The 26,689-nt window shown below is 37.5% G+C and overlaps 1 protein-coding gene across 1 annotated transcript in view; it reads right to left on the minus strand.

Annotated features, from left to right (window-relative positions):
* Positions 1-24,986, minus strand: part of LOC115427932 (inactive phospholipase C-like protein 2) — a 53,511-nt gene extending 28,525 nt beyond the window's left edge. Inside the window, exons 1-5 of the mRNA XM_030146673.1 lie at positions 24,422-24,986; positions 7,105-7,206; positions 6,794-6,943; positions 6,506-6,666; positions 2,481-2,952 (exon numbers count right to left, since the gene is read on the minus strand). Of these exons, the coding sequence (XP_030002533.1) occupies positions 2,481-2,952; positions 6,506-6,666; positions 6,794-6,943; positions 7,105-7,206; positions 24,422-24,655 (1,119 nt within the window). The 5' untranslated portion in view covers positions 24,656-24,986. The remainder of the gene's footprint in view (positions 1-2,480; positions 2,953-6,505; positions 6,667-6,793; positions 6,944-7,104; positions 7,207-24,421) is intronic.
* Between the last annotated feature and the right edge of the window lie 1,703 nt (positions 24,987-26,689).

The following is a 26,689-nucleotide window of genomic DNA, read 5'->3' on the forward strand; positions in this document are numbered from 1 at the left end:
GTCGATGGTTTTGGGTGCCAGTGGGCGTTTGGGTCTTTATGGGTTAAGGGAAAGCAGCAGGCATTGACTATAAATCTACTCCTGTTTCCATAAAGTTTTCAAGTGGATCTGAAGAAAATTTTGAAGTGTCATTAAAAAAAAAAAAAAAAAAAAAAAAAAAAAGAAAGTTATCAGGATCATTTCCATTAATCAGTTAAGGACAAAAATAGAAGCCTTATTAGTGTCATTAGAGGGCGGTGGCAGTGAGCCTGTTTACATGCACACCAATACCAGTTATTCAAGTAATTATGTAAACAAGATAATCTGATGTGTTTTATCAGATTACAGCAGTAATCTTATATTGACAAATCAGATCAACACACCTGGACTTCTCCCCAATACTCCGATGTCTTCCTGCATGTATACAAGTTAATCTGATTTATTTAGTTCTTTTACGTCTCATCATCATGTGTAAACACAATTTCAAAATGTAGAAAACAGAAGTTACGTAGTCAAACATAAGAGGACAATAATAACAGGAAGTTTAAGTCTACCATCACAACATACGCACATACTCTGAAAGAAATCCGTTAAAGGACTGGAGCATCTAAATTAGGGTTTTTTAATTATCACATTACATAAATGCATGCAAAGTTAGATGTGATTTTTACAATTATCCGATTACTCCCAGTTATCGGACTTATATGGTCGTGTAATCATGCTCATAGGCTACACAAGACAGCAATAAAGAAAGCAGAAGAAGTAGAAGTTTTTATGTTGAATGATCTTTGATGTTATTTGTTATGGATAAGACTTTCCACTACTTGAATCTCAACACCAGTTCACAACTTACGGACTGATGAGATGTTTTGCCCTTTCTCCATGAACACTTATTGAATATTTCCACGTTATGGGAATATATAACATCATTTTCATCTTCTCTACAAGCTGTTGATGAACTGATGCCTCATGTGAGTTCAAGGTCCAGCTGAAGGTACAGAATTGGAAATATTGATCATTATATTTTCGTTAGAATGTCATCACACAAAAATGAGAAGTGCTTTGTTTTTCTTAACTTAAAACAAGTTGCTTGTACTGTATCTACAGAGGGAGGGGGTACCTAGGACATCTGAACAGACATCCTTTTAAGGTGTAATGTTAGTATCCATTGTGTTTGAGTGCAGACCAGAGTCATCATTTCTTTATGTAAAAAGCTCTGAATGGATAAAACAAAGACTTCCATATTGTTTTGTGGTCACTGTGGGTATTCAATTGGCTGTAAGGTTATTATTGTTAACAAAAACTAGCAAAATGAGAAAACTAGAATTGAACAAACATTTTTTTAAACCAAAATAAATAAAAACTATAATTAAAACAAAAAACAATAACTAACTGAAACTGTATTGTGTGCTTACAAAAACTAAACTAAACTAAAACATATAAAAATTATGGATAAAATTCCCTTTGTTTTCATCTTTGTCAATGGTGGATTGACATGAAATGGATTTATTTTGCTCGAACAATTTTAGCTGACAGCACTTCACAGTCCGTCACTTTTCGTCACTTCTTTTTTAGAATTAGCTTCTCGTCCCCACTCTACCTGGCAACATGGAGACTAAAGTTGGGAGAAAGTTGCAGAGTCCTGTATGGGATTTATTTGAATACGACTGCGAGGAAGATAAAAGACATAAAAAAACTAAAAGTAAACTAAAACTAAGCATTTAGAAAAAAACGAAAACTGATAAAAACTAGCAAACCTGCTCTGAAGACTAATTAAAACTAACTGAATTACAGAAAAAGAAGTCAAAACTAAATAAAACTAAACTATAATTAAAAATCTAAAACTATTATAACCTTGGTTGGTTGCAAACAAGATCCTCACGGCTTTACATCACTTTACCTCACACTGAAACTGGAACTTCTGTGGAAGAAATGTTTTCATCCTCCATGAAGCGTATTATATAACGTGTGTAACAAAATATGAAAAAAAGAAAAAAACTCCAAGCTAACATGAAAACACTTCTGTGAAACTAATGGATTTTTTTTTACCTTTTCCAATATACGTCAAAATTCACATAAAAAACAATATGTTATGGAAACATGAAGCAGCGTGACACACCACCACAATTACTAAATCATTTTTCCACAATATTAGTGGTAGGTGGCAGATTTCTATGTTAAACTATTACTTTTAATTAGTTTAACATATTTGAATAATAAAAACATGAAAAAATAACTTAATTTCTGACCTAAGCCAACATGACCATGTGTCCTGTCAGAGAGGTAATTTTTTATCCCCTTATTTTTCCCAGTGTCTTACAGAAAAAGTACTGGGTGTGTATTAATGAAACTTACATTATCTGAAAATGTTAGTTGTTTTCTACAATGATGTAAGAATTTAAAATTTCAATGAAACACCGTTGCTGTGTTTTGACACAACTGCAGTCTAACAATCAACAATCTGTTATTTGAGAGTGTGTTGTATTTGTGTGTTCACCCACTTGAGCCATGCCCTGCTCAGCCTCTAGAAACCTCATCAGGTCTTTGGTGTCGAGGAATTCCTTGTTGCTTGAGAACTGCACCAACAGGAAGTAGATCTCTGGACGTGTGCAAAAATCATGAAAGACCTCAATGAACTCCTGTTTGGTGACTTGCTCGTTTCTTCCCGTCTTTCCTGCTTTGTTTTCACTGTAGTCTTTGAGCCCAGATCCATTATTCAGCGCAAGTACACCCATCTTCTCCCTAACTCTTTGGAGCTCTTTAAACCTGTGCTCCACTTTGCTGCTGCTCACTCCTGGATTCACACTCTGGATCATCTTCACTGCAGAATGCAAGTCAATCCCCTCCACGCTGTCTTCCTGTTTGTCTGAATCAGTGGCAGAGGAGAAGAGCTGCTCCAACCAGCCAAGACGAAGGCTGTCCTGACTGCTGGCGAGCATGTCCAGAGCATGTTTTCCATACTGCATCAGGTATCTGAAAGGAAGATGAGAGAAGGATGGACAAGGTTGACACCATCAGACATAATAGCATCTTAATAATACCCTGTTTCCAGGTCAAGGAATTCACTGAAACTTATAAAAGGTAAAATAACTACAGGTTGAATGACTGCAGTTTGAAGTTCTAAACCAGATCTGATGTGCAGCATTTTTACTGTTGTGTTATGGATAAAAGCAAATAAATAAATCCCCATTTTTTTCAAGATATGAGGTCCCCAAAGTCAAATCCAATCCATTTTTATTTATAAAGCACAAATTTAAACAAGCACAAAGGTTTCCAAAGTGCTGTACAGTAAAATAAATGCAATAAAAACATAGTAAAAAGATAAAACACTAAGATAAAAACACAATGGAACATAATAATGAATAGACTGTCCACCCCAGATAAAATCAACATCCTATGTGGTGTGAAAAGCCAAAAAGATAAGGTAGGTTTAAAGAAGAGTTTTAAAATTACACAGTGAGGAGGCCTGTCTAATATGCAGCAGCAGTTCATTCCATAGTGTTGGAGCTGCAACAAAAAACATGTCCATTAATGCAGCTTGGGATGGAACAAGATGCATCATTTTTAACATATTTATACATAATTATTAGTAGAGACCCTCTGCTTCATTATTTACAAATGTGATGAATAATTAAAATGTGTAATGTAATATTCACGGGCAAATCTTGTAGATCCATCCTCTCTAAACTGTCTCTCCAAAGTGTCGTCATCTCTGCTGTTGTCAGTGACACTCGCCAAGTGTCACAGCTTTGTCTTATGTGAGTATAAACAAAGCTTTAGTGTTCTAGGAGAGGCTGAGGTGTGTTATACATGTGTAAATGGAGACACAAAAGGAACAAATTGTGTGGTTTCAAGTGAGGTTCTATTTTAAGAGACTTCTGTGTGATGTGATGAAAAAAATCTGTGAAGGAGCCAAATGTTTTTGTCTGTAGTGTTCGTCATTTGCCTTAACCATAACTAGGGCTGGGTGATAAAACAATAATGATATACAGGGTGTATCCAAAAAAACTATACATTTTGAAAAATTACCCCCACTTCTGCATTTGATAATTTTTGGAATTTTCTTTTATGGACATCAGTAGGTAGGGGATTGGTGGATATTTGTCCAAATTTAGGCTTAACCCTAACCCTAACCCTAACTTGGCCTGTTCTCAGTGACATTTTCAGGCCTAAACAAGTGGACTTAACATTGAAAGGCAGGAACAGCTGCCATGGGTAAAGAAATGAAATTGACATGGTGGCCAAAGTGTTAATGCTGTAACCTGGCAATTTTGTGGAAAACAAGATGGATGCCCATTGTCCCCTCCCATGACCTTTGACTGGATTTAAATCCCACCGCTACTTCGCACAAATCTGTTTTAACTTGTTTTGCATAATTTGCCCCTGCTCACTCATGCATGAAAACCTGGGTCTGTAAATTCGGACAAATATCCACCAATCCCCTACCTATGGACGTCCATAAAAGAAAATTCAAAAAGTTATCAAATGCAGAACTGGGGGTAATTTTTCAAAATGTATCGTTTTTTTGGATACACCCTGTATATCGCGATATAACTTTTCCTCGATAGAAATATGAGACATGTTCGATACAATTTTGATAGAATTCATTCGTCCATGTTTTGACAGACATGAGAACAGCCAATCATATTTAAGTAGCGCCGCACCAAACCAATCACGCTAGAGCCATGTCAAGTTAGGTTGATGCACACAGCACAAGCGCAAGAGCAGCCGTTTATAAGACGGCGGCCAATTAATCAATAAATTAAGATCTGGGGCTGGGGGGAGATGAATAAAGTGAGGGGAATAATACATAACAGTGGGGGGGGGGGTAACTCTAAGAGTGGAGGGAGGGACTTCTCCATAAGTACCACATATGTATTTCTTTCTCTCACTCTCTCTCTCTCTCTGATGTCTCCACAACTAACTTATGAGTAACAGAAAATTTAAGCTTGACAAAAAAATGTGATTTGATTTATATCATGATCCATATCAATATCGTCTGATATGAAAAAATTATGGTGATATGACTATTTTCCATATCACCCAGCCCTAACCATAACCCATAAGAAGACCATGAGACATCACATTAAAATTGTATCTGTTGAATTGCATAGCGTCATATTAATTCTGTATTGCATCAAATCATATCGTGCTGAATGACACCACATCATAACCTAAATCAAATTGGATTGGTAGTTTATTTATACGTATGGACTGAATCACTGGCATGCAGCCTCATTCATACAGCCTCATCAGCCTCATCAGTAATCTGAATCTTTTTTTGCTGTTGGTTTGATCGAAGAAAACAAATCAATGGAAGTGTACTACTTTGGCTCTGATGCAGCCGCCTGTGTCAGAGCTCTGCTTTCTGAACCATAATCTGATACTGCTGGACTTGGGACTTGAGACTCACAACAGCCACAAAACTATGGATTTTACTACTTTGATTTATGTATTTTATTATTTGTGCTTTGTGAAACTTTGTAGAGCTATTAATTTTTGTTTATTTAGAAAAACCTTTAGTTAGGTGGTTTATGATAATGTTGAAATGTTTTATTTAAAGGGATTGTGTTTGGCTAAACCCGCTTTTATTAGTCTTTGGTACATTTATTTGTGTATTTGGACCCTAATAATTAAAAAAAAATTGAATTTGAACCCTCCAGGTGCTGCAAAGCTATCTTTATATTCATTTTGGCAAAAATTGAGTGGATTTCTACAACCTGTTTTAATTCCTGCTTAATGGGCTCTGTGTACAGCCTCACTTTTTCCTGAACTTCAGGTGGGTCCTTTATTTCCTGTCTTTCATTATTGGACACACTGATTAATCCAGGTGTGCTTAATTAATTAGTAGTCACAACAAGAAGTAGCAGACACACCTGGATTAATCAGTGTGTCCAATAATGAAAGACAGGAAATAAAGAACCCACTTGAAATTCAGGAAGTAGTGGGGCTGTGCATAGAGCCCATTTGTTACGTCTATAACCAGTTACATGACGACATTTGCACATATAAGGTCAAGACTTCCAATGAACATTTCTCTGAGTATGGACAGATGAGACAGAGCAGCATGGTCAACAACCTGGAGGGGGTGGGGCATGAAGTGGCTCATTTGCATTTAAAGGGCCAGCGCTCAAAATGACATTTCTGGTGTCATTACTCAGAAATAGGGTTGAACAGTTTATGTATACCACATGGAAATGTTTTAAAATACATAATTCCATTTAAAAAAGCTAAATATGACCCCTTTAATTAAATATACAAATGGCTACTTACATTTCTATTAAATTTTGTGTTGTAGTTTATGTTAATTTACATTTTTACACCAACATTTACATTGTTACTCCAAATAAATGTCAGCATCTTCGCCTTTTAATGCTTTCTATCAGTATTGACCCTGAAATAACACACTGGTTGACCCTTCGTTTAAGGTCAAATCATGACCTGGTGCAGTCAGAGGAAACAGTCAAACAAGTCTGCATTGAACTCAGGCCTCGTAGTTGAACTTATTCTCTGACTGATGTCGTACCTTAGGCCTGTCACCCAAATATTCGCCACTTCAGCAGAGTTAGCCACCAGGTCCAAGCTCTCATACATTTCTCCATAGATGATGGAGAATGCACAGTCCTCCGAAATCTGCTCATAAACTCCACTGGTGCGGAAGGTTTCCGTGTTACGACCTGTACGGACCTAGAAAGTGAGGCCACAAGAGGTGGAAAATGCCACATCAGATACTATAAAAACAAATCAACTGTTGTCCCTGCGTATGGTCTCAGGTCATAAATATTTACTGCCCTGTTTTTTCCTGCGAACTGACCTCTCGTACGGAGGCGAGGGAGATCCGAGCTTTGTCTGACTCCTTCTTAGATGGCTCCCAGCACAGAGCCTGGAGGCCCGTGTCCAGAAGGTAGTAGCGATGATAAACACGAGAGTTAGGTCGCACTTTCTTCAGCTCGCTCCCTTCAACCTGCAGAAGCAAGAGATGTCAGAGGTTCGCATCAGGTGTGAGACATCTCTGCAACTGATTGCCTTTGATCTTACAGAACCCTTTGACTCAAGCACTGGATGTTAAATATTTGATGTACAGGTATATGTTTTATGTACAGGGTCACACAGTAGCCGACCCACCATGGCGTGGATACAGTCGGCGGCGCTGCTGATCTTCTTCTCCGAGAGGCTGCTGCTGAAGGACACCGTCTTCTTCCTCTCCCGACCTGCACGTGACCCATCCTAATGAGGGAGGGAGGGGAGGAATGGACGGAGAGGAGGCGGGTAGGATGAAAAGACAGTAAAGATAAAGAGATGAGTGGGTGTAATCAGCAGAGGAGCGATGTTTCAAAAGAGAAAGTCAGACAAGCAGTGATCTGTCTGGAGAGTATCCTTTGCTTGAGTATGACTAGCATTTTTTCCCCCCTGCAGAATAGATCTCAACGGATTAAAAGACATATCAGCTTATATAACATACATAAACACAGATTATTTAGCCGTTCACATGGAGCCTCCTCCTCCCAATCTGTTATTGTTTTTCCTGATACCATGCTAAAAGCCTTTGCTTGCCCTTGTCCTTCACCATTACACCATTAATCATACCTGACTAGACAGAGGCAGCAGGCTGTAGCATTTTAATTCTGCCCCTCCACAAAGACACTGGCAGACCCAATCAGTTTATCTGAGCTCTCCATCACAGCACATCCATCTGATACACTGACCGATCAGATGTCACTCCAACAAAGAACCTTATATAAACAGATAAGTGCACGTATGTGGGTGAAGTTATTCAATTACGGATAAATTAGAGTCCTGATAAAATCAAATCAAAAGACTTCACTAAAGCTAATCTAAGGCAGGATAAGCAGGATAACATAATTGTAACTGATTCAATCCCAAGTAAATTGATTGAAGATGCAAACACCCACATACATATCTCTTTGTCAATTAGTTGCTTCACATATTACAAGAAGGAAAGCAAAGTCCAAAGTACAACAAAACAAAAACAGAGTGAGCTTTAAAAAAAAAAAGTCAAATATTATTTTCTGAATTGTATTTTATTATGTCCAAATTAAATGAGTTATATCTAGTATGTGCTTTCAAATATAAAAAAAAAATCATTCAGGTGCACAGGAAACTTGCCTGTGTGAAATTTATTCAAATTGAAGAAAATTTTACTCTACTCAGACAACATTTGGTCCCTCTCTAAAAAGAATAAAAGTTACTCTTTGGGCAGAGCTCTCCAAATTCAATTTAGAGCGAAATTTACTCAATACAGAGCAAAATGTATTATTTTTGAGGAAAATACTTTTGATTCTGGAAAAAATGCTCAGTAAGTTTTCCTGTGTGCTTAGATTAAAAAGCACAAAGAGTTATGAACTGAATATATTCACATCAGCAGCCTGAGGGATCTACGTGACCACTAGAGGGAGTGGTGAGTTTCTCTGTCGGTCTCTTATGGTAAAGAAAATTAATGCTACAGGGCCTTTGACCAAAGTGTCAGAAAGGGAACAAATTGAATGAGAACTGCAAAGAAACAACTTTTAGAGTCAAAGAAAGTAAGAAAAGTGATAAAAGTCGCAAACACTGTTGTTGTTTTCACCATTGGACACTGCTCTAAATGAAAAGAATGGAGTTTGATCCTGAAATGACAGCGTTTCTTCTACTTTATTATGTGATGTTATTATCTTTGCTAAATTCTCTGTTTGTTGATCCATTGTTTAGACTAAACTGTGACAGTTCTGACCTTGAGTGGATGATTCTAAACAGATCTTTGTGCAGCTACTGACAACACAAACTGAACAGAAAACAGAGGTGGTTTATGGGTTTACTGTGTCTGTTTTCTGTCTAAAAACAGAGCTAAGCGAACAGAGCCATAATGTAAACTATCAGCTGATGCCGCACGTCAAGATTATAAGACACAGTGTTATTTTAAGTGACTGAAAATAACCAGTTATGAGTTTTAGTTTGAAGAAGAAAACCTGATGATTCGATAACACAGATCTGTGTAAACAAGGAACTTTACAGAATATTCAGTTACTGACACAGTCTGTGGATACATAGTGTTGATTCATTGGTGTTTTTTTGTCCTCCTAAGTGTGCATTGGAAGCCTTTAAAATTATTAGACAAATAATGAATATCAATAAACAAGCTGCATTACCTTGATTTATCTAAGAATATGTCACTTGTTTAAAAAAAATGTCATAAAATGTTTGTTTCTCATGTCTTTGAATTGCTAATTTTTTATTTATTTATTTATTTTTTATTTCCAAATTAAAATAAGTGCTTCTTTTCTTAAGTGTAACGTAAAGGATAGAGGACAAGACAGAAAAGGAAAGCCTCACACTGAAAAGCCTGGATTCATTCGGCATTGTTTTTGCAGGCAATATCATGTAATTTTCTCATCACTTATTTAAGTTCTAAAGTATCAAATCAAACCTGGAGGCAACAAGTGCAAAATACGAATAATTTTCATCTGTCAGTGTGTTGCCGTTCTGCAGAAAGAAGTCCAACAGATCATTCAGCATTTTCCTATTACAGTGACTACAGAAGAGAAGCTGATTAATCTGTCAACTTCATTCAAATAAGACTTCATGTGACCCTCTCAAGCACTTGGATCTTTTATGAGAGAGGAGAGGGGAACCCTTGATATGAAAGAAAGCTGGGGAGAATGAAAGCCACAAAGAGATAAGAGAGAGAAAAAGAGAAAAAAAGACTTGAGCTGTGTTTCATCTATAGAATATGAATGAACACGTGAAAGGGAGGAGGCATAATTCTCAGAGGATGAAAAGGTTTCTCTCAGAGGGGACAGAGGATGCCTAACCATCACAAATCCTCATAGAATTGCCTCATTAGGATGGAGAAGTGTTTCCAATGGCGACAAAGTCTTTTTTTTTTTTTTTTGGAGCAGGCGTGGTGAGGGAGGCGCTATAAATACCCCTGGTGCCTTTGGGCATGAGTATGAGAGGGGGACATGGGCAGAGGGTGAGAAATGGTTTGTTTCTGTCCGTGCACCCATACATATCAAATCATTCCTAGAAATCTGGAGGAAAACTCTCAGATTCATTCACCTCAGAGTCATTTACAGTGATGATAAGAAATAGAGTTGTCAGAATCACAAATTTACATCAATTAAACAATTACATATCATAAAAATATGTGTCTCTTTCTGTTCCTATAATACCACCAATGAAAACACTTCTGGATACTTATATTACATATTAGCATTACCATTTTCAACAGTCTATGCCTTGTCAGTTCTTGCAGGTTGCATACACTACTACTGTATGTATTTATTAATGTTATGATGTATGAAGACAACATTGTGATAAATGTGTTTTGAGTTGAAACAGAAAAGTTTAATACATTCTGTATCCATTGCTACATTATACCCACAAAAGTATTAAGACTTACTGAATTCAGATGCTAACACAGGGCTGAGCTGCAACATAGTATCGACAAACATTATAATTGGTTTTATATTGTGATAAATATCATTGCACATTTTTTCTAACCTATAGGGTTAAGTTTGTTTACACTGTCATCTAAAATAACAAACTCATTATTCTTACAGTCAAAATTACTCAAGTTCACAAACATTGTGGACAACCAAACAGCTCAAATAATGTACAAAGCTAAAAATAAACTTTTCCAACAAATATACACAAATCATTCAGTATTCATGAGGGGGATTATAATTTAGGGGGGGGAATTTAAAATTTGCTTAATATGCACCACTAGGAAGGGTGTTTGTGTTTCAGTCAGTGGGGTGAGACTGTGGAGCAGATTTAATATAAAGTTAAAGCAATGTCCAAGCATGAAACAATTTAAAAGGAGGCACAACAACACAATTTTTCAGAGGTACGGGGATGAGGGAGGTTTTAGGTATCACTGGGTGTTATAAAGATGTACAAGTATGTGGTATGTGTATGTATATGCATATACAGGTGTGTATGTGTGTATATATATGTAGGTATATGTGTATGTATGTATACATCTGGATATGAATATATATTTACATATATGTGTTATTGTATTATGTGTTAATGTAAATCATATTATAATTGTTCATAATAATATAAAGCCAGAAACAAAATTATTTAATAATAAGTATCAGTCATATTATAGTCTATAGTATAGATATGCTTAGACTTGGAAGGCTATTATTGTTATTAATTATATAAGGAGAAGGGGTAGGAGTTTATAAGTTATACTTCTTCTCACTCCTTTTCGAATATGTATTATATGTCTTATGTTTACGTGATTTGTTAATTTATTTTCTTCTGTTTTAACATTCATATTCGAAATAAATACATCAATCAATCAATCAATCAATCAATCAGTCAATCAATCAATCAATCAATCAATCAATCAATCAATCAATCAATCAAATAACACCTAAAAGACTTTTTAATTACCTCAACATTGACTTTTTTTATCATTATAATTGTTTAAAATGTTGCACCTCTAAATTTCTGCAATGTTTGTTTTGTTCTGTTGATAAATAATTACTTTAAACCACAAGTAACTGTTTGATCCTTCAACTCTCACTCAGGAAAAAAAAAAATCAACATTTAAACTTCAAAATCAATCAATCCATCAAACACTTACCATCATAATATCAACAACAAATGACATTAACATTTTAATCATGATAATATTTCAAATCAAAAGGAATGAGGGGTCTGACAAGCCGTAGGTTTAATATAAACCAATATTGTCCATATTCAGTATGAAACTGCTTTGAGTGTATAAAATTGCAGATAAGCTGAAAAATAAAACTTCTGCACTGTAATCTGTAACATAATTTTATTTTTGTTAAAAAGCACAATTGATATTGAAAGACAAAGCATTATGGGGAGGGTTTTTCAAAGCCAAGGTGTTAGGTTCATTACTAGTATCAAAAACTAATATGGTGATCAATACCCAAAGCATCATCTCTGTTATAGGCAGTAAGAGCTGGAATAGTCACCCAATGACTATTCATGAAATCTCCAACTTTTCCTCATTTAAAAAAGAGCTTAAAAAAATGGTTACAATCTAGTCAAACCAGTGAACACCTGTGATGTCTGCTCAGCATTTCATTCCCATCTCTGTAGTTACTCTTCTTGGCCGTTTTATATTGTATTTTTATTGTATTTATTGTATTAATAATGTACTGTATGATGTACACTTTTATATAGTAATGTGTCATATACACTGTATTGTCTTGTTTGTGCGTTTAGTCTGTTTTTAAATGTTGAGGACTACAGATGGAAAATAGCTCACAGCTAAATCCGGCATATTTACACAAAGTAATGGTTTTATTTGTACTGAGTGTTCATTAATATGCACTGTCCTCATCAAATAAACAAACATATAAATAAAATATCCAATACATTGGGACAAATAATAAAATAAGAAGAGTCCAATCTAGATAAGGTGGAAAATGTGACAAACCCAATGAACATGTTTGCTCCCTCTCTTTTCATACAGGTTGATGTAGTCTAAATAAGTATGATCATGAGATGACATAATAACTGTGACATAACTAATAGGAAGCTGCCAATCCACCTCCAAAATGAACAGATAATTGATTTGGTATCCTTATTAAAACCTGACCTCAAACAGCGGTTATTCTGACTCTACCTCAAAGCTCAGATAAAAATATGGAAAGCTAAGCTGACTTCTATATTTTTTTAATAAAATCAATGATCCTGAAACAGACCTGAATTCCAATTTCTCTTCTAAAGGTTTGTGAGAATTTCCCTGGTGACCTTAAATGAGGTAAAGAGCAACACTTATCGACTGAACCCACAAATACACAAAGACACATACCACTGTCTCAGACACACTCTCTCTTTCATTTCATGCAGCATAGTGACAGGCACATGGGAGATTAATGCTGGCCTCAATCTATATTGCCTCCTCTTTGAGTTTGGCATTAGAGGTAATGGTCCTTCTGTGGCTGTATCACCGCCAGTGGTGGCACTGGTGTCAACCCATTAGAGGACTCCACATAAATAACATGGCGTGGTTGTTACAGGCGTGAATCCACTGGTAACAAAAATGTCAAATCTGATTAACAGACAAGCAACGAAGACAAATTATATTGACACAAAACCTAAACACACACCTAAAACTAATAAACCTTGTAGTGTGTGCACCTATCACACAAAGACACTGGGATTCTCCATGTCAGCTCTTCAGCAGCTACGATTGAATTATTTCATGTATGAAGGCTGCCCTGCATGTTCACTTCCATTAGAATACCACATAAATAACAGGTAGTGAGGGAAAAAGAGGTCAAACCCACAGCTAAACAACGCTGACGTCACTAGAGGGGCTGAATACATTTCCCCGACAAGATAAAACCAGAGGGCACAAATAAACCCACCTGTAGATAAGCGCATTAATACACAAGGCTAAAGCTATTGATTTGTTAATGCAGAAAAGCTACTGTTTCAACTGATTAGAGATGGCGCCCAAAAACTTATGTACGCACAACAAGACACACACAAGTTCAGGCTCTAGTGCCCGAGAAAATTAAAATTCCACTTCATCTCTGTCAGAATGTACTGTATGTGTCAGACACAAGCGCCTCTTCTCGCTTTTCTCACAGAATGTGTCGAGATGAGCCTCTAAAACCACCACTGAGCTTGAAAACAGGAAGCAGCCTGTCAGGCCATCACAGACGTCTTCCTGTGGTTCTTCTGAGAGTCGAGTGAAGTGACAACATAGAGTAAAAAACTCACAAGAGAGAGAGAGAGAGAGAGGGTGAAAAACCTCTTTATACAATGGTTGCGGATGTAACAGTTGTGTGAAAACCTCATCACTTCTGATTCTTGATACAGTGTTTGGTATTTTTAGGTTTTTCGTGTTTCTCAGCCTTGAGTATCAGCTGTAAGGTGGTGCAAACATGCTGTAAAGTGGTAGTGTAGTTTTATTTTAAGCACATAGAATCATCAGATACTGAAGAACCATACAACATGGTCAAACAAAATTTTTCTGCGCTTGAAAAGGAGTGGGAAGAAGTATAACTTAGTGACTCCCACCCTCTTTTTACAAACTAATAATCAAACTAGATTCGCTTCCTTTCCTTTGCTAACACACATTTTCCTCTGTATATTTTTACAATAACACAAAATATCCATACAAACCATTCACATACACTTTTTTGATCACCTCACACACAATCAGATTTGCATAATCAACCGTTTTTAATATAGGCTATAATATTTATATGCACTTTAAATATTTACTACAAATACAATGATCAATAAATGTGATAATGTCTTCTTATCATGATAACCAGTTAATTACAATAATATCTTTTTTATGTGTACTTCTGTGTTATAACTAGATATTCACTTATTCAGATAATGTTCTAAAGCAGGGGTGTCAAACTCATTTTAGCTCAGGGGCCATATTCACCCCAATATGATCTCCAGTGGGCCGGACCAGTAAAATAATAACAGTGAAAAAAGTAAAATTACATTATGATAATGTTTACATCTACAATGTTTCCTTAAAAATCTGAATAACATGAACAACTTGAAATGTCTTAAGAAAAATAAGTGCAATTTTAACAATATTCTGCCACATTTTTTCAGTTTATCATTTATACATGTGCAATACAACTTACATTACAATTACAAATACACAAAACATTCAGTTACAGGCAGAATATTGGTAAAACTGCATTTATTTCTCTCAAGACAGTTCAGGTTGTTCATATTTGTTAAGGTTATTCACATTTTTTATAAAAGGATAGTTTATTAATGTAAACATTTTCATGTAATTTTACTTTTTTTCACCCAAACAAAGATAAAATCTGCAGTTTTCATTATTTATACGTAATTATGATAATATTTTACTGATATGACCCAACTGAGATCTAAATGGTCTGTATGTGGAACCTGAATTAAAATGATTTTTACACCACTGATTGTTAATTTCTTCAGTGTAATTCATCCTACAGGCCAGACTGGACCCTTTGGCGGGCCAGATTTGGCCCCCGGGCCACATGTTTGACACCTGTGTTCTAAAGTGTTGTAAAGACAACACTGCTGTAATATCACTATGTAGGTTGATAAGGAAATGTGCACACACCCAGCTGAAGTAGGAATTTGCAGTTATATTTGCAGTATTTGTTGTGCTTGTAGCTATGTTGCCCTCTCCAGTAACTCCTAAGGCAAACATCTGGCTCTCATTCAGCAAATGCTTCCGCCGTCCAACACCACTGACTAAGTTTATCTGACTCTTATTTGATGCTGGATAGATGATTTACAGTAATTTTTGGTACTTTTGTAGATGTTTTATCCCTGAAACAGCTGGCTGCTGCCGCCGCAAAACAACACTAATGACAGAGGGCACTAAAACACTGAGTTACAGTCCATATAACTTAAAACAACTCTCATCACATGCATGACTTTTCTGCGAAATAGGCATTTGATCCACAGTATGAAGAGTTCATTGGGTTCAAAAATGTCCCGACATCCTCTGAATAAGAAAGGCTTTAATGAGAGGTTTTATTCCTCTGGTTCCTGTGGATGAATTTGGATGACTCTGCATTTTAGTGACGTTACTTTATTTATGAGTGGGACCGGCTGAACTGTTTGTACAAAATGACAGATGTAGGAACAGAGGGAGGGCAAGAAACTACATCTTTGCATGTGTGCCAAAACAGATCAGATGCACTTATCAGATACGGACAAATGGTACAAGGAGACACCAGAGAAAGTTACACTTTTTCCTATCATAACAATTTACAAAGCCAGATGAAAGCAAAAGATTGAAGCGCTTTTCTAGATTGCGATCTTTCTTTATCGCAGAGTCTCTGCACTTGATATTCGCCTGTAGGCGCCAGCATGTCTTGTGCCTTCATTAGCCGGCTTACACGCAGACATGGTGTGATCTATGGGAGCATATGTTTGCATGGATACAACAGGCTCATATCGATAATTACAACATCTCTGTGTCAGCAAAATGAAAATGTAGGTCATTAGTGAGTGTTGTCTTTGATTCACTAATTAAGACAAATAGATAATACCTGAAAGACAGAAAGAAGGGTTGGTATATGAGAAAAAAAAAATAGTAAACAGACGAGTGCAGACTGGGGGGGGTGGCTGCTGGACTGTCTTACCTGTGGCCTTGTGTCTCGACAGCAGATGATGGATGATTAATGGCACAATTTATTCCAGTGCTGCTCACTGTGGAGCTCAGAAACACACCTAGAGGGCTATGAGGTGATTTACTGGGGATCACAAAATGATGTATGTAATGTGGAAAAAAGGGGCCTTCGAAAAAAGTAAGGAGCTGCAGTAGAACGCCTCACAACGGTAATATAGTGAGAGAAGAAAGATAGGAATCACAGCAGAGCTCTAAATCACAGCTGTTCAAATGTATTTGTGCTGGCAGGTTAATACTTAAGCTGTCCACTCACATCGGGAATCCAGTAGAACCTGTACGTGTGTGTGTGTGTGTGTGTGTGTGTGTGTGTGTGTGTGTGTGTGCGCACGTGCGCAGTACACCACGGCCACAGACAATACTTAATTCTGATTGGCTGCTTGGTGTCCATTAGATCCACATATATGGGACCATATAATCCCTGCAAACAACTTAGACCGTTGTGAGTTACTGCCCAAAGCAAAAGCCATTACAATGCAGGTTACCATGGCAACAGCACTGATGCTTCATGCTAATGTCTTTTTTTCTTCACAGTGGTGAAACTATCCTGTGTGTTAATGAGGCTACATGCAAACTTATTGATGAAAACTTGGCGTCATTATTATTATTATTTTTTATCCACTCAGAATACAAATGGATGAAACTTGATTATGAACCCCTACGAAAAACCCATTTAAAAAAAGAACACCTTTTGCCTGTTTCTGTTACTTGCTGCTTTCCCCTGTTGGTGCAGCTTTTTCTGTTTGAGTAAATGGTTTAAAATTACAATATTATTGGCTTTCAGAGCGTGTGTGACAAAATAAGCAATGTGATTCTAGGAAATGGTGACGTGTGCTTTTACTGATGTTTGATCTATTAATACAAGAACCTGAAAACGTTATCAAATGTCATACTTGTCCTCATCACACACTGCTTATTGGGTGGGGTTTACACACAGCATACGTGACTATAACAGAGAGTGTGTGGTCAGATTGGTGCATCAGCAACTAAGTGTATAGGAATACAATTTTACAGAAAATGTGGTGAACATTTACAGCAACTTTACCACTGTGTCTGACTAGAGAACCCTGCCCTCGTGGCAAGTAGAGCAGCAGATGCTCTTTTGCGCTTAAAACCTTTGAAGTCCCATGTGCACACAGGCACAAATGCACACAAACACACGTGCACACACAAAATGAAACAAGTAAAAGGTTGACTTGAAAAGGTCATCTTGTCAGTGAGATAACCACAATTTCAGCTGACAAACGTCAGAGATGCATTTACTGAAACAGCACTAAAACCGAGAACAGGCAATTGGAGTCTTGAGACGAGCATCATGCATGAGCTTCAACACAAGCATCAAAGAGCCAAGTGGGGTTTGCACACACTTTTTGGTGAGGGTTGTTAACAAGCAGAAACTTAAAAAAAAAAAAAAATTCACACATATACACACACACTTTGCCCGTCTTAAACAGCATTCACTTTTGACAAATAAGCTCATTTGAAATTTTTCTGCACATGATGTATATGCATGGCTCGATGTATGTTATGAATACATGTACATATAGAGCGCAGAAACTCAATCACCAGTAGCTCAGGGGTGCAGTATTTTCTGGGGATCTATTACCATCAGTAAAAAGGTTTATAAAATCACTATGCTGTGCAAGACCATGCTCATGCAGTCCAAAGAGATTTAAAGCAGGCTAAAGATGTTGATTTGAGCTGCATGAGGTGCTCTGGGCAGCTCTGACTCAAACAACTGCCTTCCCCAGCTGTGTGTGAATGCCTATGGCTAGTGTTGTTTCTAAAAAACAAACTCAAAGACATCAAAATCCACAAACACAAACATTAGACATCCATACTTTTTCCAAATCTCATTTCTAACAGCCCCTGTACTGATGGCCTCATGGTCATCTAAAAAAGGCTCTGGATTACATGAACAGTGCACCGTCACTAAGTTTTAACAGGGCTGTTGCTTCCTAGTTCATGAAAAGCAGACAGCATGATGAAACATCCAAAAGAAGGCAACATACATACTCTGACAAATAAACTTTATGCCTACAAAATATATCCTCTTTTACTGTATGTTTTTTTAATTATCAAGAGAACTTTGAAGCTGAAGTTTGTTGTGCCTGCGTTTTATTAAAAGGCCGGTCTGTGTGTGTGTATTTTTGTGTGTTTGAATCACGCAAAGAGAGGAGAGTGAGAGTTCCTGATGGTTATCTACATCAAGATGTACTTGAAATAGGAACAAACTGAGCAGGCATCTGATTCTGCATCTCCTTCACGCACTCACGAGAACGGGTCAGAATAAATCAGAGGACAGCAAACAGCACGATGCACATACTAATGAATACAATTAAGACCATTTCATTACAACAGCAGAAGTTAATGCAAGACCCAAATCCCCTGACTCTATTTAAAACAGGTCAGGAATGTCATGTTTCCTGTTTATCTGCCTACACACCACCCAGACTCCTATTGTGTAGAATCCTTCAGCCACAGGGACAGTTTAGCAAACAGCAAAATAAAGCTTCTTCTTTTTTTTTTTTTTTTGCAAAGCACAGTTCCATCTATCCAGATTCTCAGCACTTTACCATCAAGACACACATGCTTCTATGGAAAAAGTGTATATACATGTGAGTGATGTTCTACACAGTAAGATGATCAATAAACGTTCTAAGCAGTAGATGTGCCAATGTGCCAAACATTTCATTAAACCACAGATGACTGTGGTGCACAAGACAGTGTCAGAACTTCACTGAAGTGAACATAGGGCTGGATCTCCTAAGATCCCAATTTGTGTGTACTAATTTGTGTGCGCAATCTAGAATTTTCCGTGTAGGGTTGAACAGCGGTTTGCAGGTGATTTACAAAGATTGCTTGCGCAAACGACAGCAGGTGCAAAGTCTGGGAGACCACCCTATTTAAATGAAGATTTTGCATGTGCTACTGGTTGTCGTCATGGAGACAATACGCTGGAAAAACTGCCCTGCGATACTCCAGCACTAATGATAACAGTGTGCTGGAATGATCTAGATGCAAGGAAATGTAACGTTGGAGAAGTTTTGTCGTAGAAGGTATTACATGACTCCTCCTGGGCCCCAAATCATCCCCTTGTTCATCTAGAAGTTGTAAAATGGCACTGCTGGGCAGCAGCGCCGGATTCATTTTAGAGGTGGAGGGGCCATGGGGGTTGCTGGATTGAATGACTGTCAGGCGCACATAATTTTGTCACACTGTAGCCTAATGTGCATATTTTTAATCACAATCATCAGATCAAGTGGAAAAGTAGCCTTTGCTACAGGAGTCCCATAAAGTGTGTGTGTGGGGGGGCATACATCTCAATTATTTTTTCTTCCATCACTCCAAAAATCTTCACACGAGGGTGAAAAATGTGTTCTCTGTGTCTTGTTTCATCGTTTCAATGTCTTCTTGTGACAATAACCGCTACTATGTGTGCACAATTATGTATACAAACTGTTTGCACCTCCCTTTGAGATGTGTTAAATATAGATGAAGTTTCAATCAGCACAATTGCTTTTGGGTTTGATAAATCACTTTGCATGTGCTAAATTAATGTATTAACATTTTCTCCTCCCAGCACACACACAATTGCGTGTAAATGCCCCATATTGCATATTGATTGCGGGAAACGTACTAACTGGATGCAGACGCGCTATTTTGCACATTTGAAAGACACAACCCTTAGTGCACACTGTTAGGAAATTAGTTACATTTTTTTGCGTGTGCAAAGAGTTTACACACGTCTTTATACACGTAAACCTTTAGTAGATCCGGCCCATAGTGTATTTAAAACCTGTGTGCCAGGCTGGATGCACTGCTGAAACAGAGAAGAAAGGAAAGAGCAGGACCATGTGTGGGCAAGGTGAGATACAACTGTTTTTGTGTGTGTTCCAGTGAAAGAAAGGCCCACAGAGAAAGTGATGCGTCATCACCAACTGCTCATGACTTAATAGCAATATTGCGACATGAACTGTGCAAGGAAATTGGCCAACTGGCTAACTTCCTGTCTTTCTCAGTTGAAGCCTGAGCCATGTCAAGATGATAAGTTAAGTGATATCTTTGCAGGCAGCACCGCTACACAGACAAGAAAAAAACAGAAATCAATACAAGACCTCCTACATGGTGAGGGGCTGAAGCCATACAGAAACAAAGCCAGGGGAAGAGTTATTGATTAGCATTATTGATATGACACTTCTTTGGATTCAAAACAAAACAGTGTGATAAATGTGACATCAGCGTCAAAAATACACACATATCCACAACTTACCTTAAATATCAGCTCAGATATGTGTAGGTAGTGTGCTTAACTGGACGGGTATTCAACTGTGAGCTACTGAGGCTGGAGTGAATGGATTTTTTCCAATCAAAGCCTGCCTACATCATAGACTGCATATTAAGATGGACATTGTGATAGCGCTACAAAAGTAAAGCTAAGACAAGCTCCCCTGGTGGCTAGCTGCAGTATAGGTGTATAGTATAGTCCATGTTATTCTTAAGAACACATCATCAGAAGCTTCCGCAAAGCTAATTTGTTCTTTTCATGATAGATTTCATGAGATGGATTTGTGTTCAATCATGTCTTTCTGATGTTTGACATTTTAATTGATATTATAGAAACAGGTGATTGACATTTGTAAAGCTGTCATGAAACTGGTAGAATCCAAATCAGAGGTCAACACATTATGGATTTTTAAAGGCCAACAGAAATAATGATTGACTACAGTAGAGAAAAACCAATGGATGATTGATTGGCTGACATAATCCTCTATCTTTTTTTATATAAACATACATATATATGTAAACACATTACTCATGAAATAAAATTTCCTTTCAAAATCAATAAATACCTACATGAATACATCTGAATTACTCAAGTAATTAAGGGTGTTTTCACTTAGTGTACTCGAGCCCATATCTGAGTCCGTTTGACCCCAAAGTCCGCTTAATTTTATCCATGTGAATGCAACCATTCTGTACTCGAATACCGTGCCCGAGCCCAGTTGAGAAGGTAGTCCTGGGTCTGGGCTGCCCGTACTCCAGTGCGGTATGCTGCCGTGTGAATGCGATCCGTACCCGGGTCCGGAAGTGACCTAATCACCATTCCGACAATGGAATTGGATTAAGCCCCACAAGACCATAGACGGTGCTCCTGTTGTCTCCTGAAAAAGCCTTGGATCTGCACAGCATGGGCTTGCCTTATAGACTGAACCACTGGGTGATATATCAGGGACAACGAAGGTCGCTCTTCTTCTCTTTGCCTCAAATAGGCTAACAGATGGGTAAGGCTTTGTCTTCTTCTGACTTCCGCGTTAGTAAGATAGCGACAGAATCCCACCACACCGCTACCTACTGTTTCGGCCCAGTAACACCCATTCATACTCGAGCACGGGCCATGGTACGCGCATGTGAACGCAACATCTATGGGACAGATGTGAATGTATCCAAGTACGGTATGGACTTGCGTACGCTGTGTGAAAATGCCCTAAGTAATACATGTCAAAATGTCATCAAGCCACCCACAAAAATCTAGATGGGAGCATTTTCATTTTTATGCACATATTATCCAAAGTCAGTATTTGCAATTTATAAATCTACCACAACCAACTCGTGCCAATGCAAATAGTTTGTTAAATGCTCTAATGGTCAAATCGATTAATGAATCCATCTTTGCACTAAACTGTGACACACTGGACACATAGCAGCTTCCACCAACAATGGATTTTGGAGGATATTAACACTGTGACATCCACTTTTGTAGCAAATATGGAGTAACACAAAATCACAATTAGGATTGGGCAGTCTCATCTTATATCATGGCCAATACTGATTCGTTGTCTGATCTGCTTCCGTCGTATCAAATGTGCTGTTTATTGGTGTAATAACGGTATCGACGACTGCACTAACCTGTAGGACCAGCACAGGTTATCGGGTCAGCAATTTCATTTCAGTCTGTTTATAGTGTTTTTATGCCCAAGTCTTAGCATGCGTCTGCACGAGAGTGTGTATTAAACTTGTAGAGTTTAGCTGTTGTTTTAGTGCTGTTGAAGAAATAATGATGAACTTTGTCATCTTCTGAACCAGTTTCTAAAATTCAACATGTACTGAGTCTGATTTACACAGGTGCTGAAAGGATAAGCCAGTGTGAAAATGTTTTTGATCCATTATAATACTCCTTTGGAACCAGTTATGTCACAGTCTAGGTAATTCATCGAAACACTGCAGCTGTATACACAAGAAAATGTGGATATGTTTGTTTATTTCATCTAAATACTGTCAAAATATTGTAACAATTTAGGTCCAAAATGATACATAAATGCATTGTCTAATCAGATAACAACCAATAAAAAGCCATCACATGCAACCTAAACCTCCAGAAACCACAAAAACTAGATGAAAACTTCATATAACTTGCTTGTATTTCGTAAGACGTGAGAAAATTTTGATTCAGATCATGAATTCTGATTTTATCTCAAAAGATAGTCATATAATTTTGGCCAGTTCATTTATTTATTAACATATTTACACATTGGCTCATTATTTGCCATTATCCATTGCTGATTTTACTACAGAACCAAGTTACTAAGTTGGTACATATGAATTTTAATCTTACTTTGCTCATCATGGCCTTTACTGTTCCTGTGGTATATGGTGCATTCTTAGCTCTAATATTATTATCAGAAAATAGTATGTTCCCCATTCTCAGGCCAGGTTAGATCCTAATTTAAGGTGATAATATGTGTCCAACCACATCCTTATTTATTATCAGGAAGTGATGATGAAGTGATGATCTAGTAGTTAATGGATTGTAGAATATGGTCATGCAAAATAAGACATTAATGCACAGAGGTGAATATGCATATCTTAATCTGGTCTTACTGATTTGTTGTCTAATGAGTTCATCCTGAATGTTATAAAAACTGATCTGTACTTTTTGTCAACATCAGTGATCTGTGAGGTGAGATGTGTTGATTTTTTTGTTTTTTCGGTTTGAAGTCTTGTTTTGTTTTGTTTTTACACGTAGTGAGAGGAATCTGAGGAGAAGCTGTCAGGAGTCAGAGCGCATTTTCACTTCATTTTCATGGTGGCATGTTGAATCCATCCTACAGGGTGTGTTTAGAAGGCAAATATGTAAGAAAACAAAATAACTGTACTCTATGTGCACACATGGAGATACAGTAGGGCTTAATCTTTATTTCTTCTATTATCAGTAAGTGATGATGAAGTGATGACCTAGTAGTTAATGGACCTGTATTTGCAGAATATGGTCATGCAAAATAACCCATATATGGATAAAGGTCTTAGACATTAATGCACAGAGGTGAATATGCATATCTTAATCTAGTCTTACTGATTTGTTGTCTAATGAGTTCATCCTGAATGTTATAATAAAAATTGATCTGTACTTTTTGTCAACATCAGTGATCTGTGGGGTGAGATGTGTTGATTTTTTCATTTTTACGGTTTGAAGTCTTGTTTTTTTTGTTTTGTTTTTTTTTTACACATAGTGAGAGTAATCTGAGGAGAAGCTGTCAGGAGTCAGAGCGCATTTTCACTTCATTTTCATGGTGGCATGTTGAATCCATCCTACAGGGTGTGTTTAGAAGGCAAATATGTATGAAAACAAAATAACTGTACTTTACGTGCACATGTGGAGATACAGTAGGCTTAATCTTTATTTCTTCTATTATCAGCAAGTGATGATCTAGTAGTTAATGGACCCGTATTTGTAGAATATAGTCATGCAAAATAAGACATTAATAACCCATATATGCAGAGGTGAATATGCATATCTTAATCTAGTCTTACTGATTTGATTTCTAATGAGTTCATCCTGAATGTTATAAAAATTGATCTGTACTTTTTGTCAACATCAGTGATCTGTGAGGTGAGATGTGTTGATTTTTTAGTTTTTACGGTTTGAAGTCTCGTTTTTTTTTTTTTGTTTTTTTTTTTTACACATAGTGAGAGGAATCTGAGGAGAAGCTGTCAGGAGTCAGAGCGCATTTTCACTTCATTTTCATGGTGGCATGTTGAATCCATTCTACAGGGTGTGTTTAGAAGGCAAATATGTATGAAAACAAAATAACTGTACTTTACGTGCACATGTGGAGATACAGTAGGCTGAATCTTTATTTCTTCTTCTGGTAAACAGTGGGTTTATTTATGTAAAATTCGACTGATTCCTGGAGTTGCAACAGTTTGCCTGCATGTAATTGAAAGTTTGCTCAGTTCTATTGAATGACAGACTAAGGAGGGTTTTTCTAATGAGGAACTGTGGCCTACCTTGATCAGACTGCTGCGTCGGGGGATTGTTTTAGATGCCGAATCGGAACCTGCGCTCTCCCACGTCGGTGACTCGGAGCCGGACTCGCTCTGGACGCGCTTGACGGCGGTGTCTGACACGGTGCAGTTTCCGTTTGACACCGGCTCTCCTCCTCCTCCGCGGCTTATTCCGGCTTCTTTCCAAGCAGCAACCGGTGGATTGAAAGCGCTCTTATTGTCTCCAAATTCAGCCATGGTGTCGGACACTTTGAGTTTTTTTTTTTTTTTTTTTTTTTCCTCAGTTGTCTTGGAAGCAGCGGCTCAGCGTCGCTGCGCACGGACACAAACGCGCCATCGTGTGCGAACGGAACGATGGGCGACCCCGTATGCCACCGAGAGAACAAGCAAACTTCTCCCTCTCTCCTTCTGTCGCTCCTCCTCCTCTCGAACCACGCACACAGAAGAGGGGGATGACACAAACAGACAGCTGAGAGACAGTTGCAGACACACCTTCCAGTCCTGCGCTGCCAATATTCATCACATCCAGAGGACAGCTGGATGTGCGCCTGCGTTCACACAGTCTTGACGCTGCGACGACCGTCTTCTCCTCTGCTGCAGCTCTGAAACCTTCCACGCACCGTGCCACTGAATTATATAAGCCTTGACTGGTGTTTATATTTGGAGCAGCTTCCTATATGCGCCTTCATCCAGTCTTCACCCATGAGCCACTGGGGTCTGTGAGCGCAGCAGGCTAATAAAGTCATCATCTGTCACCAGTGGGTTTGTTGGCTGAGTGGGTGGTGGAGCCCACAGCTGTCCTCACAAGAAAGTGCAGAACCACAGTGCGTCTCCACTTTAATCACAAATAATAGCAATGCTCCATAGATCAATTGTTTCTCATAAACCTTTGTATTATGTTGAAAATTAATGACATTCCAGATAGCAAATATTTTTGGCAGTATTATGGCATACATTTGGCTTTTTTGGCTTTCTTTTGGTATTATGAAAACCTTTAGGCTTAACTGTGGTATGATTAAGGTTATCCATAATAGATCTGGAGGCACCAGTAATATATGGCTGAGTTCTGGCACATGTCTGGTTAACCAAAAGACTGGGCAAAGACTGGGATCAAGTATAGGGATGGGGTGACATGTTTATGGTAAGCCAGAAGATTGACTACACTCTCAAAAATAGAGGTACCAGCTTGTACACTGTAAGCCCAGAAGTTGTATTTACTAAAATGCTTTAAATACAAAGTACTTAAATGATTTAAGTTTTATGACATTACTATAAAATGTTAAGTATATTCTACTAATTTGTAGACATAGTTGAAAGTACGAAAAAGTTTAAGTTGAATGGATTTAAATCACTAAGTTTTAGTCATGACCACACCTTTTTATCTCTGCATTGCATTGTGGGTATTGGGCATGTTGTTGAAAATGTGTTATTTTTATGTGCAGGGGTTCAGTGGGGTTGTGGTGTTAGTGTTAATTTGGACTTAATGTGTGTATGGCAATGTTTATTGGCCTTTTTGTGTTTGTTTTTGTAGTTTTGTAGAGTTGCACCATGAGTCAGAGCCATAGGCCCAACAATAGTTTTCCTGTTCATCTCTTATTTCTGTCTGAAGGATTTTAATATGCTTTAAAGTAAAACATAATTATAGTTCTGACAGATAACATTGAGAGACTTTCCATTCATGATACAACACAGCATCATGAATAATTATACAAAGTACTAGGAATTGTAAAAAACTTTTATTATCAACCAAGTTGGAATATAGAACAATGAACTGATGATATTTAATCTAATGATTATACAAAACAATTGACATTGCAACAAATTTAAAGTTCAATTAACTTGGCATTTAGTGTGTTGTACCTAAAATAGCAATTCCATTCAAATCAAGCATTTAAGTTTAATACACTCAAGTTTTCATTACTCATTACTTAAATTTTTTAAGGCAACGAGTTACCTGAGATTTTTAAAGTAAACGCAACTATCCGGCCTTACAGTGTACTTAAAAGGGTACAAATGCTTGTCGGGGGTGTACTTTTTTGAGAGACATTTCTGTACCCTTTCGAAAAGGTCCGTTTTTGTACCTTAAGTACTTTACACAGAAAGAAAACTCTCATGTTTATAATGCCATGATGTTTAAAGTTTGAACTGGTGGCCTAATTGAAAAAACGAAAAAAAACAGCATAGGCAAGCTACGACATCAAGACATGGAGGTGTGAATGAAAACTTGATAAAACAGAGATTATGGCAATAATCAGAGGTTCTAATAAGATA

Source organism: Sphaeramia orbicularis, chromosome 11, assembly GCF_902148855.1.
Source record: "Sphaeramia orbicularis chromosome 11, fSphaOr1.1, whole genome shotgun sequence".
Lineage (NCBI taxonomy): Eukaryota > Metazoa > Chordata > Actinopteri > Kurtiformes > Apogonidae > Sphaeramia > Sphaeramia orbicularis.